Raw genomic sequence first — 18,613 nt, 5'->3', positions numbered from 1 at the left:
ATTGCCTGCCACCTGAGGGGTCTGGAGAGTGGGGTCTTCCCTAGTCTGGGGTCTCTGTCTGCCCCCACCAGGAGGAAGAGTGCGTTCCTGGAAGGCTGCTGCCTGAGCCGGCGTCCTTGGCCCTGAGTCTCTGACTGTCCACCAAGCCCCTGTTGGGCGTGTTGCCAACCAAGGTCTGGCCCCGCCGACACGGGGGGCTGAGGACAGGAACCTGAGGGAGGGCGAGGGCACCGAGCGTCCTTGTCTGAGTCCTGCTGGAGACAGGAGTGACCGAGTCAGACCCCTCTGCCCTCCCAGAGCAGAGTGGGAGAGAAGGTCTCAAACACAGCAGCAGGTGTCTGAGGAGCTGGAGGGGGAGAGCCTGGGGGGGAGACAGGGGTGAGGGGGCTTCTGCAAGTTCCTGGGTGGAAGGAGGGGATGTTTCAGTGGGGCATCTGGTACTGGCTTTTAAAGGATGGACAGTAGCTCTCTGGTCCCAGTTGCCCGCCCAGGGCTGGAGAGCAGACCCACTCAACAGCTCTGCATCACTGACGTGGGCCTGACTCCCCAGGATACACTCGTTGATGGTGCTTTCCCTTGTCAGGGTGGAAGCTGCTCTCTGGAAGTGGGTGGGTCTGGCCCCTCCTGGGACTCAGTCTTCCCACCTGATCAAGGGGAAACGTCCCAGGCTGGGAGGCCAGGGAGATCCAGGATCCTGAGATCGGTGGGGGTGTGAGCCAATTCTGGGGCCCAAACTCCCTCCCTGGTGGTTTCCTCATCGGTAGGATGGGAAATGACTGGCTGGCAGGTACCCAGCCCTGCCAGGCACAGTCCGCTCCCTAGTGGGCCGCCAGTCATCGGCCAGCCCCGCGGCCGGCCCGTGCTCACTGGCGGGCTGCTGGGCTGGGCACGCAGGCGGCGGGAGGGCGCGCCGCCGGCAGGAGCAGGAACCCTCCCGTGCGGTGGCACCGCGGCTCCACCCTCCACTGGCAACTTTGCCATGGAGTTCGTGCGGGCGCTGTGGCTCGGCCTGGCGCTGGGGCTGGCGCCCGGGTCCGCCCGCGGCCACCCGCAGCCGTGTGGTGTTCTGGCGCGCCTGGGGGGCTCAGTGCGCCTGGGCGCCCTCCTGCCTCGTGCATCCGTTGCCCGCGCCCGCGCCCGCACCGCGCTGGCCCGGGCTGCCCTGGAGCCGCCGCTGCCGCACAACCTCAGCCTGGAGCTGGTGGCCGCCGCGCCCCCTGCCCGCGACCCCGCCTCGATGGCCCGCGTCCTGTGCCAGACGCTGGCCTCGCCGGGCGTGGCAGCCTTGCTGGCCTTCCCCGAGTCGCGACCCGAGTTGCTGCAGCTGCACTTCCTGGCCGCTGCCACGGAGACCCCGGTGCTCAGCGTGCTGCGGCGGGAGGCGCGCGCGCCCCTCGGCGCCCCGGTACTCGCGGACAACCGCCAGTGGGTCGGGAGCTGGGGTGGCTGGGGCTGCTCGAGGGCGCGCCCGCGGAACCGAACCCCTGGACGCCGCCTGACCCAGGGCACCGGGGTGGGGACTGAGACATGGAAGACCCGGGTTGCCCCGGAGGGCAGGAACCGGACAGGCGACTGGAGCCCCAGGGCACCCGATCTGGAGGCCTGGCCCCAGAAGACGGCCTGTCCTTTGAGGCGCAGGGTTCCTGGGAAGACCATTCCCGGGGTGATGGAGGCAGAACCCTGCCCCATTCCTGCCAGGTGGATCCAGGCACCCTGGATCAAGGGCTCCTGATGTCCCTAGGCTGGGAGGGCAGGGGTCTCCCTCCTCACCTGCAACGTGCAGTTTCAGGGGTGCAGGTTCAGACCTCCATTCTCCATGGTCCTCTCCTTCCCTCCAGAGACCCTGGAGGCCAGGCAGCCCCCACCTCGTAGGCTCCTGCTGACCTGGAGTCATTTTGAACCCTCACACCTCCTTGGACTTATTCTCTTCTTGATCCCAGCCCCAGATTCCAGGAGGAGAGCAGGGTGGCTGGTAGGGCCCCAGGCCCCCAACAGGGCCCACTGTACCCAGAGGAAGATGCCCCTTTTGGGACCAGCAGAAAGGGCCAACCTCAGGACTGGCTCCCAGCGGGTCTCCTCACTCCTTCCAGACCCATCTTGGAGACACCCGGCCTGCTTCCCTCTCCTGGGGGAAGGGAGACCCTGACGGGAGAGCAGGTCACTAACCAGCCCTCCAGGCCCAAACCCAGCTGTGTGGCGCCCTCTGCTGCCACTTCCAGAAACTGCGTCCATGCATTGCTACTGGGGTCCTGGGCTTGGGACTGGTCTGGTCCCCCAGGGACTGAGTTAGGTCTCCCAGTTCAACCCTGGCCAGTTAGCACCCTGTCCACCCAGGCAGTGTCCTGCCCACCCTAGGTGTCTGGTAAGCAGTCCTGCCCTCCCTCAGAGCCCCGGGCACCCGCGGTAATGTGTGAGGAGGGCTCCTAGCGGAGGCTGGGCTCTGAGCCGTGGAGTCCCTGCCCTCAGCCCTGGAGGAGCTCCGGGGGGGGGGGGGGGCAGGCCAGCCCAGTGCAGAGAGGGAGGGCCCGAGGACGGGGTGAAGAGGGGAGCCACCGAGGGGGGTCTGAAGGAGGCACCTCCCTTAAGAGAGAAGAGCCTGCCTGCTCGGGGTGACCGGGGGGAATCCCAGAGTGAGCCGTGACCGGGTGGCCAGGCTGAGTGCCCCTGCAACTCTCAGGTGAAGGTCAAGCCTGCGGGAGGGGGTCGGCCCGGAAGGCCTGGCGCAGGGGCCATCTGGGGAGGGGCGGCCAGCCTGCCCGTCAGTGACAGGAGGCAGGTGCAGGGGACAAGGCGGCTGCCGGCCTTGACAGCAGCACTCCTGTCCCAGACCCCGTTCCACCTGCAGCTGGACTGGGCCAGCCCCCTGGAGACGCTGCTGGAGGTGCTGGTGTCCCTGCTGCAGGCGCACGGCTGGGAGGACGTCGGCCTGGTGCTCTGCCGTGTCCGGGACCCCGCTGGCCTGGTGGCCCTCTGGACAAGCCGGGCTGGCTGGGCACCGAGGATCCTGCTGGACCTGAGTCGGCCTGACGTGGGGGATGTGGGGCTGCGCACACGCCTGGCCCCACTGGGGACACCAGGGGGAGGTGAGTCCCCAGTGCCCGTGGCCGTCCTCCTGGGCTGTGACACCACCCACGCTCCACAGGTGCTGCAGGCTGCCCCTCCTGGGCCGCGCTGGCTGCTGGGCACGCCACTGCCTGCCGAGGCCCTGCCCACGGCTGGCCTGCCACCTGGGCTGCTGGCACTGGGCGAGGTGGCCCGGCCCTCACTGGAGGCCACTATCCACGACGCCGTGGAGCTGGTGGCCCGGGCCCTGGGTAGTGCAGCCCGTGTGCAGCCAGAGCGGGCACTCCTCCTGGCCATGGCGAACTGCGAGGACCGGGAGCCAGCAGGACCAGAGTCCCCCGGGCGCTTCTTGGCTCAGTGAGTAGGGACCCTGCTTTGGGAAGGCTGTCCGCCCCGTAGGGTCGCCCTGCACCATTATCGTGTGCTTGCTGTGTGCAAGGCCTGAGGACACAGTGGGTTTTGTCTCAGGTGGAAGCAGAGAGACCAAGAAGGGGGCCGGGGTGAGAGGACTCACTAGGGACTGGTGGCCTGCAGGACAGCCCTGCAGGAGGGGTGCATCTCAGCCTTGCACCCCCAGGCACCTCCTGTCACCCAAAGCCAATCCAGGAGCAGGCAGCTAGGGCACTGGGCGGCCTGCCAGCCTCCTGTCGGCCACTCGCACCAGCTCTACTTCTCCAAGACCCCTGCGACCACAGCCCAGCGACGTGCGCACACTTCCCAGCCGCTCCAGAGGCTGAGGAGGGAGGGTCGCAAACTCCAGGCCAGCCTCAGCAACTTAGAGAGACCCTGTCTCAAAGTGAAGTGTGGAGGGCCGTGGACGTGGTCAGTGGTAGAGTGTCCCTGGGTTCAGCCCTCAGTACCAAGGAAGGCAACACCCCCCGCCCAAACCTCAGAGGCCAAGTTTTGTGAGGACACCCTCTGGAAGCAGAGCTGGCCACACTCCCCGGGTGGGCAGCTGACCTCCTGAGCCCCTCCCCCAGGTTCCTGGCCAACACATCCTTCCAGGGCCGCACGGGGCCCGTGTGGGTGACCAGCACCTCGCAGGTGCACCTCTCTCGCAGCTTCAAGGTGTGGAGCCTTCTCCGGGACCCACTGGGCGCCCCAGCCTGGGCCACGGTGGGCAGCTGGCGGGACGGGCAGCTGGATTTGGAGCCAGGGGGCACTGCTTCCCAGCTCCCACCCCCAACAGGCGCCAGGGCCCGACCCAAGTTGCGTGTGGTGACACTGGTGGAGCACCCGTTTGTGTTTGCCCGTGAGCCGGACGAGGACGGGCAGTGCCCGGCAGGGCAGCTGTGCCTGGACCCTGGCACCAATGACTCGGCTGTCCTGGACACTCTGTTTGCAGCGCTAGCCAACGGCTCAGTGCCTCACACCCTGCGCAAATGCTGCTACGGCTACTGCATTGACCTCCTGGAGCGGCTGGCCGAGGACGCACCCTTCGACTTTGAGCTGTACATCGTGGGCGATGGCAAATATGGCGCCCTGCGGGACGGCCGCTGGACCGGCCTGGTGGGTGACCTGCTGGCTGGCAGGGCCCACATGGCGGTCACCAGCTTCAGCATCAACTCGGCACGCTCGCAGGTCATGGACTTCACCAGCCCTTTCTTCTCTACCAGCCTGGGCATCCTGGTGCGGGCGCGGGACACGGCCTCACCCATCGGTGCCTTCATGTGGCCGCTGCACTGGTCCATGTGGCTGGGGGTCTTCGCGGCTCTGCACCTCACGGCGCTCTTCCTCACCCTGTATGAGTGGCGCAGCCCCTACGGGCTCACGCCCCGTGGGCGCAACCGGGGCACGGTGTTCTCCTACTCCTCTGCCCTCAACCTGTGCTACGCCATCCTTTTCGGACGCACTGTCTCCAGCAAGACCCCCAAGTGCCCCACAGGGCGCTTCCTCATGAACCTCTGGGCCATCTTCTGCCTGCTGGTGCTGTCCAGCTACACGGCCAACCTGGCCGCGGTCATGGTTGGGGACAAGACCTTCGAGGAGCTGTCAGGGATCCACGACCCCAAGGTGGGCAGCCTGGGTACCAGGGCTCCAGGGGCTTCATTGGGGCTCATGGTGCATGGCAAGGTGGATCTCAGGGCAGATATGTTTATTTTTTGCTGCTGGGAGAGGAACCCAGGTACGCACTAAACTATGCCACAGTCCCCAAAGACATTTATTGAGCACCTAGTATGTTCCATGCTCTGTGGACAAAACAGGCAGAGAATCCTGACAGATAAGCAGAGTCCTCACATGACATCCTCCTGCTTGAGCAAATGGTCTTGTGATGTCTGTGGTTAAGTTATCCAGTTAGGGGACACAGCTGTGCAAAGGCCCTGGGGCAGGCAGGGCCCCACAGCTCAGCTAAAAGCCAGTGTGGCTGGAGCAAGGCAGGAGGGAGACAGAAGATGAAGGGTGGGGAGAGGAGGATGGGAGGCAGGGAGGACAGGGAAGCTTATTTGAGGTCCTATGGGCTGCAGGGAAGACTTGGGCTTTGACTCTGGGGCATGTAGTTGAGGATGGAAAGGAAAATGGGAGGGTCCAGGTCAGGTGTTCTGCAGATGGAGAAGGCAGTGGGCTGTGAGACAGGAGAAGCAGGGTGGGTGGGAAGCCCAAGGAGCAGGTGCAGGGGGCTGTTGGGAAGAGATGGGTGTTCGGGGATCCTATGGGATTCTAAGTGGGATATGAGTGGAAATCTGGTCCAACTTGTAAAGACAAACATGTGGGTGTCCAAAAGGGTCTCAACCTGGCGAGATGCTACGCCCCAACCCTGGGCAGGGCCTGGGGGCATCTGTGGTTGTCGGGCTGCGGGAGCTCTGCGAAGAGAGGGCAGGGCCAGGGCCGCGGGGAGCTCAGGCCCGACGCCTCTCCGCGCAGCTGCACCACCCGTCGCAGGGCTTCCGCTTCGGCACCGTGCGGGAGAGCAGCGCTGAGGCCTACATCAAGGCCAGCTTCCCCGAGATGCACGCGCACATGCGGCGCCACAGCGCGTCCACCACGCCCGACGGCGTCGCCATGCTCACGTGAGGCGGGGGCGGGGGCAGGGCCCGCCGGGTCGGGGCGGCCGCGGAGCCGGCGGCCTGCTGACTCCACCTGGTCCCACAGGAGCGACCCCCCCAAGCTCAACGCCTTCATCATGGACAAGTCGCTCCTGGACTATGAGGTCTCCATCGACGCCGACTGCAAATTGCTGACCGTGGGCAAACCTTTCGCCATCGAGGGTGAGGGCATGGGAGGGGTCGCGCCGGTGGAGAGCCACGGGGGCGCCAGGGGGCAGGGCCAGGTCCGACGTGCTGGGTACAATTTCCCGGGGCCGGGTGCTGGCCCGCTCCCCCAGGCTACGGCATCGGCCTGCCCCAGAACTCCCCGCTCACCTCCAACCTGTCCGAGTTCATCAGCCGCTACAAGTCCTCGGGGTTCATCGACCTGCTCCACGACAAGTGGTACAAGATGGTGCCTTGCGGGAAGCGGGTTTTCGCGGTTACTGAGGTGAGGCAGGACCCCGGAGTGCGTGACAGCTTGGCGGGCGAAGCGCTCGACCCCTGCTCACCCCCAAGATGTCCATCTGCGTGGGTGCCCTTCCCACACCCCCTCCACGCCCGCCTCCGCGAGCCCTCACGTGCGCCCAGCCTGGCTCTGGCGCCACGTGAGGACTCCCCAGCGGTCTGCTCTCGTGGCGGTGAGAGCATCCTGTGTCCTGCTGCAGACCCTCCAGATGGGAATCTACCACTTCTCGGGTCTCTTCGTGCTGCTCTGCCTGGGCCTGGGCAGCGCCCTGCTCAGCTCGCTGTGCGAGCACGTCTTCTTCCGCCTGGTGCTGCCGCGCATCCGCAGGGGCAGCAGGCTGCAGTACTGGCTGCACACCAGCCAGGTGAGGGCCGTCGGTGCGTGGGCACAGCGGGGACTGCACCTGCCGCAGACCCCACCACCAACCGGGCTTGTCTGGGGTCTTAGAAAATTCACCGGGCTCTCAACACAGAACGGCCGGAAGGGCAAAGGGAGAGGCTGGAGCCGGAGCCCAGGTAAAGAACGGCTGCGCCCGCCAGCGGGGACCCCGACGTGGGGGGCGGGGGTCTCTTCACGTACTTCCAGGTCTTGTCGAAGGCCCCTTCACAAGTCCTCGCACCCCCGGACGGCAGAGGGCCGCGGCTGCCCGGGTTCATTACCTAGCCCTGTCCCATCCCCAGTGGCTCGGAGCAGCAGCAGGAGCAGCAAGACACCTCAGCTGACCCCGAGGGTCCAGGGCGCTGGAAACGAGTGCGCCGGGCTGTGGGCAAGGAGCGTAGGGTGCGCTTCCTGCTGGAGCCAGGGATGGCAGCCGCCCAGGGAGGGGCGGAGGCGGAGCCTGGGACCCCCGAAAGTCCAGTCTGGATTTGTTCCAACGGGCCACCACCCACTGCTATGCCAGTGACCTCGCCGAGTGGCGAGCTGGAGGAGCTGGAGCGGCACATAGAGGCTGTCCGCGAAAGACTCCGCCGAGCTCTGATGCGGCGCGGGGAGCTCCTGGTTCGACTTGGGGACGGCGCTCGCCACAGGCCACTGCGCCTGCTCCAAGCCCAAGCCGCACCTGAGGACGCCCCGTGATCCAGCCGCAGACCCCTCCCCCGCGCACATGCGAGGGCAGACCCGACCCTGCTCACGGAGTTTATTCTATATACAAACACAATTTTGTACACTGCAATTAAATAGAATGGAATGAGCGCTGCTCTGCACTCCTCACCGAGTGATTGGCTTGGCCGCCTGGCCCACTCCCGCCCTGAGCACGGCTGGACCCTGGCACCCCAGGCACTCATGTTGGCACCCGTGCCCCAGACACAGCTCTGCCCTCTTGGGGACCCCAGGCCTGTGCACACGGGGAGGGCCAGCCGTGGAGAAGGCACTGCACAGGGAGCACCAGGCAGGGCTGGGCCCGACGGCCCCTGGGCGGGGGCATGAGAGTGAAGCTGCCCAGCCCACTCCCATCTGGTTACCTGGTTCAGACCTGCCCGACTGGTGCCCTGCGCTGCCCCTGGCACGGTGCACTCCAGACCTCACACCAAGCCCCCTTCAGAACTTCCGGGAGCCCCCGGCCCCTGTCCTCGCAGACCACCACAAACAAGCTCACTACCAGGACAACCCTTGGCCAGGCCCCGCGCTTGGGAGACAGGGACCCACCTTCCACAAACCTGATGAAACCCCAACCGGAGCGAAGGGGCAACCCAGGGGGGGGCCCTGGTGCCCCACGGGGACAACCTGCCCCGCCCCGAGGGGCTGCTGCAAGGTGCCCAATAGCTCCCCGGGGGAAGCCCTGACAGGCGGCTCAGCGGTTGTGGGGCTCAGGACCCGACCTCGGAGGGTGCCTCTCCTGGGACCGTGGATGCAGGGCTGGGCTCAGCCCCCGCGTCTGTGGGGGAGGCTGTGTCAGCTGCCACGGGGTCACTCTGGGGAGCACTGTCCTGGGGGGCATGGGAGAGTCCTCCACTGGGGCTCAAGGGTCCAGCGGGCCTCCGCTCCAAGAGGGTGGCACTCAAGCCGGACAGGAAAGAAGCGTCCGTGATGATGGCTGCTGTCTCTGCCATCCAGCCCAGGTCACCCCCAGTGGCCGCGGCTACCGAGGCGGCTACGGCCCCCAGTGAACTGGGCGCTGCAGCCCCGGGCCCAGGCCCCGCAGCAGCTCCAGTCGAGCCAGGGCCCAGAGCAAGGGGCTGGCCTGTAGGGCCAGGGGCGGCCGCCTGGGGGCCTGAGTTGTTGTTGAGGTCTTCGGGCAGCGCCGTGGGGGCCCCGGGGCCCAGGGGCGGCGCCTGCAGCAGCAACTCCTGGATGCGGACCTGCTGCAGGATGGCGGGCAACTCATAGTGGTGGAAGAAGTAGATCATGGAGTGCTGCGGGTGGAGGGCAGGGTCAGCCGGCTGCCCACAGCCACACAAGATTGGAGCTGGAAGACCCTGCCCACACTGGAGCGGGGTGGGGGGGCCTCTGTCCACACTACAACCCAGGAAAGGCCCCTCTGCCGCCCACCCTGACTCACTGGGAAGAAAAATGAGTTACTGGGACCAGTCCACCCAGGGGACTCCAAGGCAGGGAAAGCTGGGTGGTACAGGGGCCCACACTGCCCACCGCCCAGGCTCAGCCCTCCTCAAAGGACAACAACTTGACCCAGGCCCCACCTGGATGAACAGCCAGGAGGTGACCAGGGCCAGGCTGCTGTACTGCCCGTTGAAGCGGTAGTGGTACGCGTAGAAGGCGAAGTGGTACAGGTAGAAGAACCTGGAGGGGGCAAGCAGTGAGCTAAGGAGGCCGCCACGGTGACCCCAGGACCCTGTTGGTCGGGGCCCAGCTCACCGCAGCCAGTGACGCTTGCTGGTGTTGGTGTGGCAGCAGATGGCGTCGTACTGGTCAGCCAGCCACACGATAAGGATGATGTAGAAGGCCGTGGTGGTGTCGTTGAAGAACTCAGACATGATGGCCTCCATCCCTGCAGGGACAGGTGGCGCCAGGTTGGAGTGGGTGGGGAGGGTGTGGGGCGGGGGATGCCGGGTAGGGTCCTCACCAACGAGGGCCAGGATGACCGTCAGCAGGGGCGCTGCAGGGAAGGCGATGGCCATGTTCATCTCCAGCATCTGCAGCAGGTCCACTGCGGGCACAGGGTGCGGGGGCCACCCGTGAGGGCCTGGGGGCGAGCCCGCCCCGCCCCCCGCGGCCGGGTGAGACTCACCGATGAAGACGAAGATCTGGTGGTGGGAGTAGCGGAGCAGCATGGAGACGCTGAGGGTCTGCAAGTGAGGCCCCCGCACGTCAGGGGCTGTCCCTGCGGTTCCGCCAGCAGGCTCCCGCCCTCCCTCAAAGCCCCGCAGCACTCACAAAAATGACCATGATGACGAAGGCGGCCAGGTAGGACGTGCGGGCCATCCACATACTGACGAAGCGGTAATGCTCCCCGGACACCACATTCCGCAGGAAGCCTGGGGGCGTGGCAGTGAGCGCAGGTGCTGCCCAAACCCCTCCCGCCACCCCCCACACCCCACGGGGCCCACCCTTGTTCTCCTCATTCTCTGCCAGGCCCTTCACGCTGGACATGAGGATGTCATCGTAGCCCAAGAACTCATCCAGGAGGAGGCGGCTGAAGCGGTCTCCAAAGCACTGGTCCCGTGTTGGGTCTGTGGGTGGGTAAGGATCAGTGTGGACAAGCCTCCGAGGGCCTGCTGGGATGGAGGAAGGCGGGCCCACCCGGACAGGCCTGGGTACCCCAGCCCCAGCTGTGCAGTCGGGCTCACCCAGGGTGACGACCATGACCGGGATGCTCAGGCGCTGTCTGGTGGCTTGTGACAGCCGCAGGAAGCCGTACTCCAATGAGTACTCCACGATGTACTCATCCTGGGGCCACACTGCGGGGACAGCTGGTCAGGCAGTCCACTCCACACCCACTCTCCTGGGTGGGGGAGGGCTTCGGCACCCACCCTGAACATGGCCTCAGTGCGTACCTTTGGTGGGTGTCTCGGGGAAGGGGAAGTCCTGGCTGTCATTCAAGGCCTCAGAACCACCTGGAGGCTTGAACACCTTGGGCTCAATGTCCAGCTCAAACTGCAGGCAACCAGGCACCAGAGCGTTAGCAGGTCCCGCTGGGGCATCTACCATCTCCAGGGCTGGGGGCTGATGACCCCCACCCTGACACCAAGCCTGCCCTGATGTGGTCCTCTCCAGGAGGGGTCCGACCTCTGAAGCTAGGGACAGGGCAGGACACAGGCAAAGCTGAACACTGCAGAGGTCACAGGGCCCAGGCCCATTCAAGCCCCAAGCCCCAGCTGCTGAAGTGTGACGGCGGGGACGCACCCCACAGCAGCTGTGCCTTCAGTTTAGACTGAGCCCTGGCTCAGCCCCTGGCTGCTTGCAGCACCCCCAATTGGCTGCTGTCCCCATGTGACCACAGGGAAACCCTAGCACCCAGTGCCCCAGCCCTGCTTCCAGTAGGGATGCAGGAAAGGTCACCAAGGGCTACACCAGCTGCAGCAGGCAGAGGTCGCCTGTGCCAAGCCCTGGAGGCCCAAGGGCCTCCCAGGCAGCCACCACCCCCACCTCTGCAGTCGCGGGGTCTGCTGAGCCCTCCCAGGCAGCTCACCTTGACAGAGCTGTTCCTGAACATCTCCATGGTCAGCTCCTCCTCCTCCTCCTCCTCCAGCTCCAGGCCACCTGGCTCCACAGCCAGGCCCGGGAAGCTCCCACGGCTGCCCTCACAGAACTGCAGGAAGACGGGCGCCCGGCTGGAGTTGTGGCGCACCTCCACACGCAGGATGCCCTCCCGTGGCCACTTGTCCCGCACGTGCTCCAGGCAGTTGATGGGTGAGCGGGAGAAGACGATGTGGATGTAGGCCAGCACGAACAGCACGAACAGGGCCTGGGGGCGCCAGCCAGCCGTCAGCCCACGCCGGCCATCCATGCTCCCAGCTGCCGGCCACCCCCAGGAAGTGGAGAGACTGAGGAGAACTCTTGGGGACATCACTGTCCCAGGTCATGACCTGCCCCCCAGCCCAGGAAAGGCTGAGGGGTCCTGGGGCATGGTCCCCCGGGGGTGAGAGGTGGGGCCCTCATGGCTGTCTACAGGGCCCCCACTGGGAGGAGCTGGGCTGGGCTGGGACCACTGCACAGAGCAACCAGCACCACTGACCAACTCGCTCTCAACACTCAAGGCCCAGACCAGGTGTTGCAGCCCCCAGGCCACCTGCGGGGTCCAGGCGCCAGCACAGCTTAGCTCCCCAAGGCTGCACAAAACTGTTTCCTGCCTCCCACTCTGCTGTGTCCTCAGAGCCCCTGACCTCACCAGCCAAAAATAGACTCCCCTCCCTGTAAAGAGCCCTCTGCACCTCTCCCAGGTCCAGCAGCTGCAAGGACACAGGACACAGGTGCGTGCGGACAAGGCCAGGCTGCTCTGCCTGGGAAACAGAGGAGCAACCAGGGCGGGGCGGGGCTCAGTGGTGGAGCGCTTGCCTCGCACGTGTGAGGCCCTGGGTTCCATCCTCAGCACCGCATTGAAATAAACAAACACAATAAAGGCACTGTGTCCATCTACAACTATAAAATGTATATTAAAAATTTTTAAAACAGGGCTGGAGATTTGGCTCAAGCGGTAGCGCGCTCGCCTGGCATGCGTGCGGCCTGGGTTCGATCCTCAGCACCACAAACAAAGAAAGATGTTGTGTCCGCCAAATGCTAAAAAATAAATATTAAAAAAAAAATTTAAAACAATAGGAGCGGGGCTGGGAATGTGGCTCAAGCGGTAGCGTGCTCGCCTGGCATGTGTGCGGCCCGGGTTTAATCCTCAGCACCACATACAAACAAAGATGTTGTGTCTGCCGAAAACTAAAATGTAAATAAAATATTAAAAATAAATAAATAAATAAATAAAACAATAGGAGCAGCCACTCTCATGGGGTGACTACCCCAGGGGTGACTGGTGGCTGCCAGGAGTGCTGCTCAGCACTCTGCAATGCCCAGGACAGAGCAGAGCATGATCTGGCCCAGAATGTCCAACGTACCAATGCTAAGTACTGACACCGCGGAAAAACACTTGAGGAGGGCCTGGTGCAGTGACGCACACCTGTTGATTCTAGAGGCTCAGGAGGCCCACGCAGGAGAATTACAAGTTTGAGGTCAACCTCAGCAACTTAATAAGACCCCATCTCAAAAAAAAAAAAAAAAAAAGTCCACTTCCTGCTCTCAGTAGACACCAGGGTGGACTCCTGAGGAGGCAGAGGGTACAGAGCAGGGAGGGTCTGGACTGTCCCCTCTACCCCTCCCCACTGAGTGGGTTTCCATGTGGGCAGCATTGCAGGGACTCAACAGGGCCAATTTGAAGGTGCAGAGCCTTTTGGGGGGGTTCATGGGCTCTCCTGACCCAGGGGATACTGGGCAACATCTGGGGATATTTGTGGCTGTCACAACTGGTATGGAGTGGTAGAGGCCAAGGACACTGCTGCACATCCCAGTGTCCATGGCGCTGAGGGGAGAGCCCTGACACACAGGAGGCCCTCTTCCAGGGAGCTCCCCCAATACCTGACAGTTCTGCTCACAGCACACTGCCAGCCTGGTTGCTGTGCCACAGCACCAACCCTGGCACCCCCTGCAGGGCCTGGTGAGAACCACTCAGCCCTGCCCCACTCCAGGTGCACAAGGCAGGGTCCTGCCGGTGGGGCCACACAGGCTCCAACACCCCCCATGCCTAGGTATTGCCACACAAGCCCCAGATTCTCCAGGGGAGAGCTGACTGGACGAAACCACAGCCCACAGAGGCCCAGATCATGGAAAGCTGAGGTGCAGGCTGTGGTGGCCTCCTGCTGCATACCGCCAAAGGCAGGACCTCTGCAGTCCCTGCAGACCGGGCATAGGGCTGGCTCAGCACAGCACCCACAGTGGCTGGGACCCGAAAGGGTCACAATTGGAGAGTGAGGCTCCAGGAGCAAGCAAGCTGCATATCATCTCCTTCCGGGCCAACTGGGAACAGAGCTGCCATCACCTGCAGCCATGGGCACCATGGAGACAGGTCCAGCAGCTAAAGTGGACAGGAGCAGCCCTGCCCCAGGGTTCTAGTACCTGGAACTGAGCCTGGTGCGGGCCTGGAGAGGGCAGTGAGGCAGCGGAGGTGGCCAAAGGAGCTGACCTGTTCCTCTGCTTAGCCTCCTGCACAGGAGGGGCCAGCCAGAGCTGAACCTTGGGGTCTACTTGGCCCTTGATGGGTCTCTGGCAGCCACACTCTGCTCTTCAGGCCCAAACATGCACAGAAGCTCTGCCTGGGATGCCCTTCTAGCCACAGGACGCACTGGATGCTAGGCTGGCACGTGACAAAGGGCACTGACACAGCAAGCCCAGAGCCAGGGCTCCCAACACTTCCCGTGAGACACACTTCTTGACACCCCCCTTACAGATGAGGAAACTGAGGCACAGAGGTCACAGATCTGCTGACGTCACAGGGCCAGTAGAAGCAGCTGGGAGCAGTCATGAGCTACACTACTGAGGACTCCACCTGACCTCTGACCATGAGCAGACGGGTGACCTCAGGAGGATCTCAGTCAGTGTGGGAGGCAGGGGCAGAGGACTGCTGGATGAAAGCCCTGCCACACCCCACACAGGTTCTAGTGACTAGCTCTCTGGGGACAGGACCTGACAATGAGGCTGGCATTTACACACAAATGTGCATGAACTCAGCTGAGTGCCTCCAAGCCCCAAACGCTGTGACTCAGACATCACCCTGGTGCCCTCTCCTGCAACCTTACAGGGGCCACACCCCCCTACCACCACCACTGCACACTGGCCAGGCCCAGGGAGCTCCCAGCGTGAGCCCCAGTGGCCTCCTTCACTGAGCAGAGCCAGGACTCTCCGTCCCACTTGCAAGTGCCTGCCTCCCATCCAGGCCTCCGTTTCTCCACTGCAGAGCAAAGAACAGTCAATGCCCAGCCAGACTGACCACACACCCCTGGGCCTATCACCGGCCACCTCATCCCCGCACTGCCCACCCTCTGCTCTACAGTCTGCCTCGGCCACCCCACAAGCAGCCTCCAGGCTCCCCGCCAGCACACCAGGGCCCTCCAGCCCTGCATCCTGGACACCCTGCTCCCCACCTTGGGGAGATGCTCCGGCAATTCACCTGCAGACCCTGCCCACTGCATCTTCCCATGCTCCTGGCATTGCTCTCCCTCTGGGTCTGCCCACTCAGCACTGCCCCAGAGCCCTGGGTGAGGGTCAGAGACACACAGCTTGCCAAGGCTATGCTGAGACCTCCTCCAGGAAGCCTTCTCAGTGCACACCCCCCAGGTTCTCAGGGAACCCCACACACTGCCACCAGGCAGGCCGTTCTCTGTTTGCAGTCCACGTCTCTGTTGATCAAATGATAAGCCACAACTTCCTCCCCAGGAAGGGCGAAGAGAGCCCCTCAGCCCCAGCCAGGAAAACCTTCATGGGGTCCCCGCCCTCCCTACTACTCTTAGCATCCCAGGGGTACTGCCTTCTATGGTGACAGCCAATGGGATAGGTCTCCAATTCAGAGCTCTGTAGACGTGAACCTCTACAGTCCTCCTGATCCTCAGTGACCCTAAGGGGTAGCCTGTTACTCCCACAACCACAGGGACAGTAACTGCCCACTGACAGGCACCACATGTCAGAACACCTTGACCCTGTAGGCATCCACTCACTGGCTGTCGGGGTCAGGCTGCTGGGGCTAGAAGCCAAGTGGACAGGCCCGGGCACCTGGTGCCTGCCGCTCCAGGTCTAACCGGTCTCTGCTTTTCTGGCTTTGGGGCCATGAAACCAGCAGAGGTGGATGTTGAGGCCAGCAGAGTGACCCTCCAGGGGGCCCCACTGAACAATGGTCCAGTTGCCACCTCTACCCAGAGTCTGGTACTACAGGACCATTTTGACAACAACCCCAGATTCAGGCACAGGGGACTGAATGTCAGAGGCACGGGCTGCACAGGTAGGCATCAGGTCCCCCCTCCCCCTGCAGCAGTGTGGGGAAGCAGGGCAGGCGGGGGCGCAGGAAGCAGAGGAGTGGAGCTTCCGGGAAGCTAATGCAGCCTCAGGACCAGCTGGTCCCAGACAGGCTTTGCAAACAAGATAGAAGTGTGGGTCTGGTCTGTCTAAATCAGGGTTCCCATAACCCAGCATCCCCGGGCCCTCAGCTTCCAGCACTCTAACTAGGCAGGACAAGGAAGACCTCCGGCTGTGGCCCAGCCCCACGGCCTACCCGAGTGCCACTGCCTGCAAAGGGTGCTGGGTCTTCAGGGACGGCCAAACATAGACCCAGAAAGGGAAGGACACAGCTGAGCCACCAGGCCCATGCCGACAGGGGACCGAGCATTGGACGCACACCTGCAGTGACGAGACTGCCACTCTATCGTGTCCCAAGGAAAACACACACCTAAACACAGAGCCTGATAAAGGACCCCAGTTCAGTAGCCCTCCACAACCTGATTGTGGAGCTGTACCCACAAGACCAAGCCCTTCTGGGCGCTGCAGGGAAGAGGGGCGAAGGACATCGGGTTGAGTGCCAGCCTGGGGAAGTCAGCTCTTCAGGCCTGGGCACACCAGCCCATCTGCAGACCAGAGACTGCAGGCTCTGGGGCACTCCCCTGAAGGCTGTGGCAGGGCCAGGTCCCAGGTCTGCCAGATGGCTGGGAACCGGCTCACAACCTCGCCCGCCCCGTCCAACAGCATCAGCCCGTTTCAATAGACAGGAAGGAGAAGCTTGCTGGTTGAGCTACCTCAGTGTGCCCCGCCACTTCTCCATTTCCCAGGACGAGTCAGAAACCTGGAACCAGGGGCATGGCTGGCTCCTTCACCAAAGGCTCCTTCCTAGAGGGCCCCAGGCTGCAGCCTGTCCTTCCCAAAGGCCCTCAGGTCTCCCGGTCACCGGAGGAACAAGTGGTCACAGGAGGTGCCATCAGCCAGCCCAGAGCTCCCTAAGCAGGCCCGAGGAGTGGTGGCCATGACTTAGGCACTAACCCTAGCAGTGACCCCAGCCAAGTCCACACACTACCCTGTGAAGCTGAGCAGAAGGTCCTAGAACAGGGAGACCCCATCAGGGGGAAGACACCAGTGGACGCCCAGCAGACTGTCTCCAGGGGAGACCCAGGACCTGCCAGGAGGGGTCCTAGGGCTGAGTATCCCAGATGCAAAGTCAGGGGTCAAAGGGCGGGGAAAAAGCCGCGGCTGGTCAGGCGGGGCTCCAGGCCTGGGGCTGGGGGCGGCCAGGGCCAGCGACCACCACACTCGGCTTACTATGGCGGCCCCAGGGCACCACCGGCAGGCGACCGGGGTCAGAGGTCGCAGGCAGCAGGGTTAGGCCTCGGGGTGCAGAAGGGGGCCGGCGGGCAGCGGGGTCAAGGGTCGGGGTCGGGGGTCGAGGCCGGTCACCTTGAGCAGCACGAAGAACTCGAAGAGGCGGCGGAAGGCGGGCGGGAAGAGCCGCGAGTAGGTGACAGCCATCTTGAAGAAGAGCGCGTGGAAGAGCCGGTCGCGCACGTTGATGAGGGGGTTGGGGTTCAGGTTGGGGGTGCGCGGGCCGCGCGCGGGGGCCGGGCCGCCGCCGCCGCCGCCGTTGGGCCCGGGCCCCGGGGCCGCGGGCGCCGCGTGCTCCGACATGCCGCCCGCGTCGCCCTAGCGGCCGGCGGGTGCCCAAGGCGCGTCCCGGCCGCCGCCGCCCTCGCCGCGCCGCCCACGGCCGCCGCCGCCTTAGCCTTCACCCGCGCGTCCGCCGGGGCCTGCGACGCCAGCGAGCACACAGGCCAGAGCGCCGCCGCGTGCGCGGGGCATCCTGGGATGCCCGTGGCCGCCCGGGGAGGCCCCGCCCGAGTTCTTTTGCATGGGCCCTCCCACAAGCCTCCGCGGCTACCAGGCCTCTCTCGGTCGGTTAAGTTAGTCCACTTGTGACGACTTTGGGACATGATCCGAGAAACGCAAAGTAAACATGATCACAACTAATATCTTTCCAAAGGCCATTCTGAGAAGTCGTGGTACGCATAAACTATAAAAAATCACCTAACTGTAAAGTAATTTTGCTTTGGGGGCTTTAAATAACGGAAGCACCACACCGTGGTTTGTGCTCGCTTCGGCAGCACATATACTAAAATTGGAACGATACAGAGAAGATTAGCATGGCCCCTGCGCAAGGATGACACGCAAATTCGTGAAGCGTTCCATATTTTTGAATATCCTCCTCCTGTGAGGATGCCATGTCGTCATAGGGCGAGAGCGTCATAGGGGCTGCCCCGCCTTCACGTCTACATCCGCGAATAGGATGAGCTACGTGCTGCGTCCTTTGGCGCAACAATGCTTGGCAGAAGCAATTATCTAGCGCCTGCTGCATGCCTGAGAATAAAGTTGTGTTACCCGGACCCTGCTGCGTTTCCCAATTCCAACTCTGCCCCTTACAGGGTGTAGAAACCTTCCCCTGGCCTCTTCCCCTGGTCAGGCGGTCTGGGGGTGCATACGGGGCTGCGCTGAGCTGGCCCTGGACGTGCTGCAGAGTCCAGGCGTTTTTTAGCGCTGGAACACGCCCACTGGGCCTCACCTGCACCGCCCCAACTCCACCCTGTTCCCGCACGGACTAGTGTCCCAGCCTGGTGGACACCTCAGGCATCCTGGAGACACCTTGGACCTAGCATTCACTGAGTGCCTACTGTATGCCAGTTATTCCACCCCACCCTCCAAAGCCAGGCAGTTGGCCACCATAGGTGGCCCAGACCAGCACGGGAGGAGGAAGAGCCACTCAAGCGCTTGTCCCCCGTGGGACAACTTGCCACCCAGGCCTGTGCTCCTATCGGGGACACAGTTGTGACCACTGCAGGCCTCTGGGGCCCTCACAGAGCTCTGGGACCTGCAGGGACAGGGCGCAGTCCGCCGGGAGGAGATCCGAGGGGTGCCAGGTCTCAGGGTGCGGTGGGGGTTCCTCAGCCTCGGGGCCGACCGCGGAAGGTGGCCTTCCATGCCTCCCTGGTGGGGAGCGCCCTCTGGGGCTCCTGTGACCATCGACCGGTTTGGGTTGGGGTCTGGGACAGGGGAGGAGGAAACCAGGGCAGCCACAGCAGGAGCTGCATCCCTA

The 18,613-nt window shown here is 63.9% G+C and overlaps 2 protein-coding genes and 1 non-coding gene across 4 annotated transcripts; 2 read left to right on the top strand and 1 right to left on the bottom strand.

Annotated features, from left to right (window-relative positions):
- The first annotated feature begins 979 nt into the window (after positions 1-979).
- Positions 980-7,632, top strand: Grin3b (glutamate ionotropic receptor NMDA type subunit 3B). Its single transcript, XM_076852473.2, has 9 exons — positions 980-1,405; positions 2,828-3,420; positions 4,044-5,076; positions 5,926-6,071; positions 6,154-6,269; positions 6,386-6,537; positions 6,755-6,919; positions 7,003-7,070; positions 7,236-7,632. The coding sequence occupies exons 1-9, from the start codon at positions 980-982 to the stop codon at positions 7,630-7,632; spliced, it is 3,096 nt and encodes a 1,031-aa protein (XP_076708588.2).
- Positions 7,633-7,679: 47 nt separating this feature from the next.
- Tmem259 (transmembrane protein 259) lies at positions 7,680-17,154 on the bottom strand. 2 transcript variants are annotated; one of them, XM_076852489.2, is made up of 11 exons: positions 16,927-17,154; positions 11,144-11,419; positions 10,509-10,608; positions 10,302-10,412; positions 10,062-10,184; positions 9,889-9,989; positions 9,743-9,800; positions 9,578-9,661; positions 9,370-9,502; positions 9,195-9,294; positions 7,680-8,909 (listed from the first exon to the last, which is right to left on the bottom strand). In XM_076852489.2, exons 1-11 carry the CDS (start codon positions 17,152-17,154, stop codon positions 8,364-8,366), a joined length of 1,860 nt encoding a protein of 619 aa, XP_076708604.2. In that variant the 3' UTR covers positions 7,680-8,363. The 2 variants fall into 2 exon arrangements, with proteins under 2 accessions (XP_076708604.2, XP_076708598.2); XM_076852483.2 differs by having other exon boundaries at positions 9,578-9,800.
- Positions 17,155-17,611: 457 nt separating this feature from the next.
- On the top strand, positions 17,612-17,718 carry LOC143384441 (U6 spliceosomal RNA). Its single transcript, XR_013089327.1, has one exon. It is a non-coding gene; the product is annotated as a U6 spliceosomal RNA (small nuclear RNA).
- The last annotated feature ends 895 nt before the right edge of the window (positions 17,719-18,613 follow it).

This window comes from Callospermophilus lateralis, chromosome 1 (genome assembly GCF_048772815.1).
Source record: "Callospermophilus lateralis isolate mCalLat2 chromosome 1, mCalLat2.hap1, whole genome shotgun sequence".
Classification (NCBI taxonomy): Eukaryota; Metazoa; Chordata; class Mammalia; order Rodentia; family Sciuridae; genus Callospermophilus; species Callospermophilus lateralis.
This window is presented reverse-complemented; position numbering and strand designations above follow the sequence as displayed.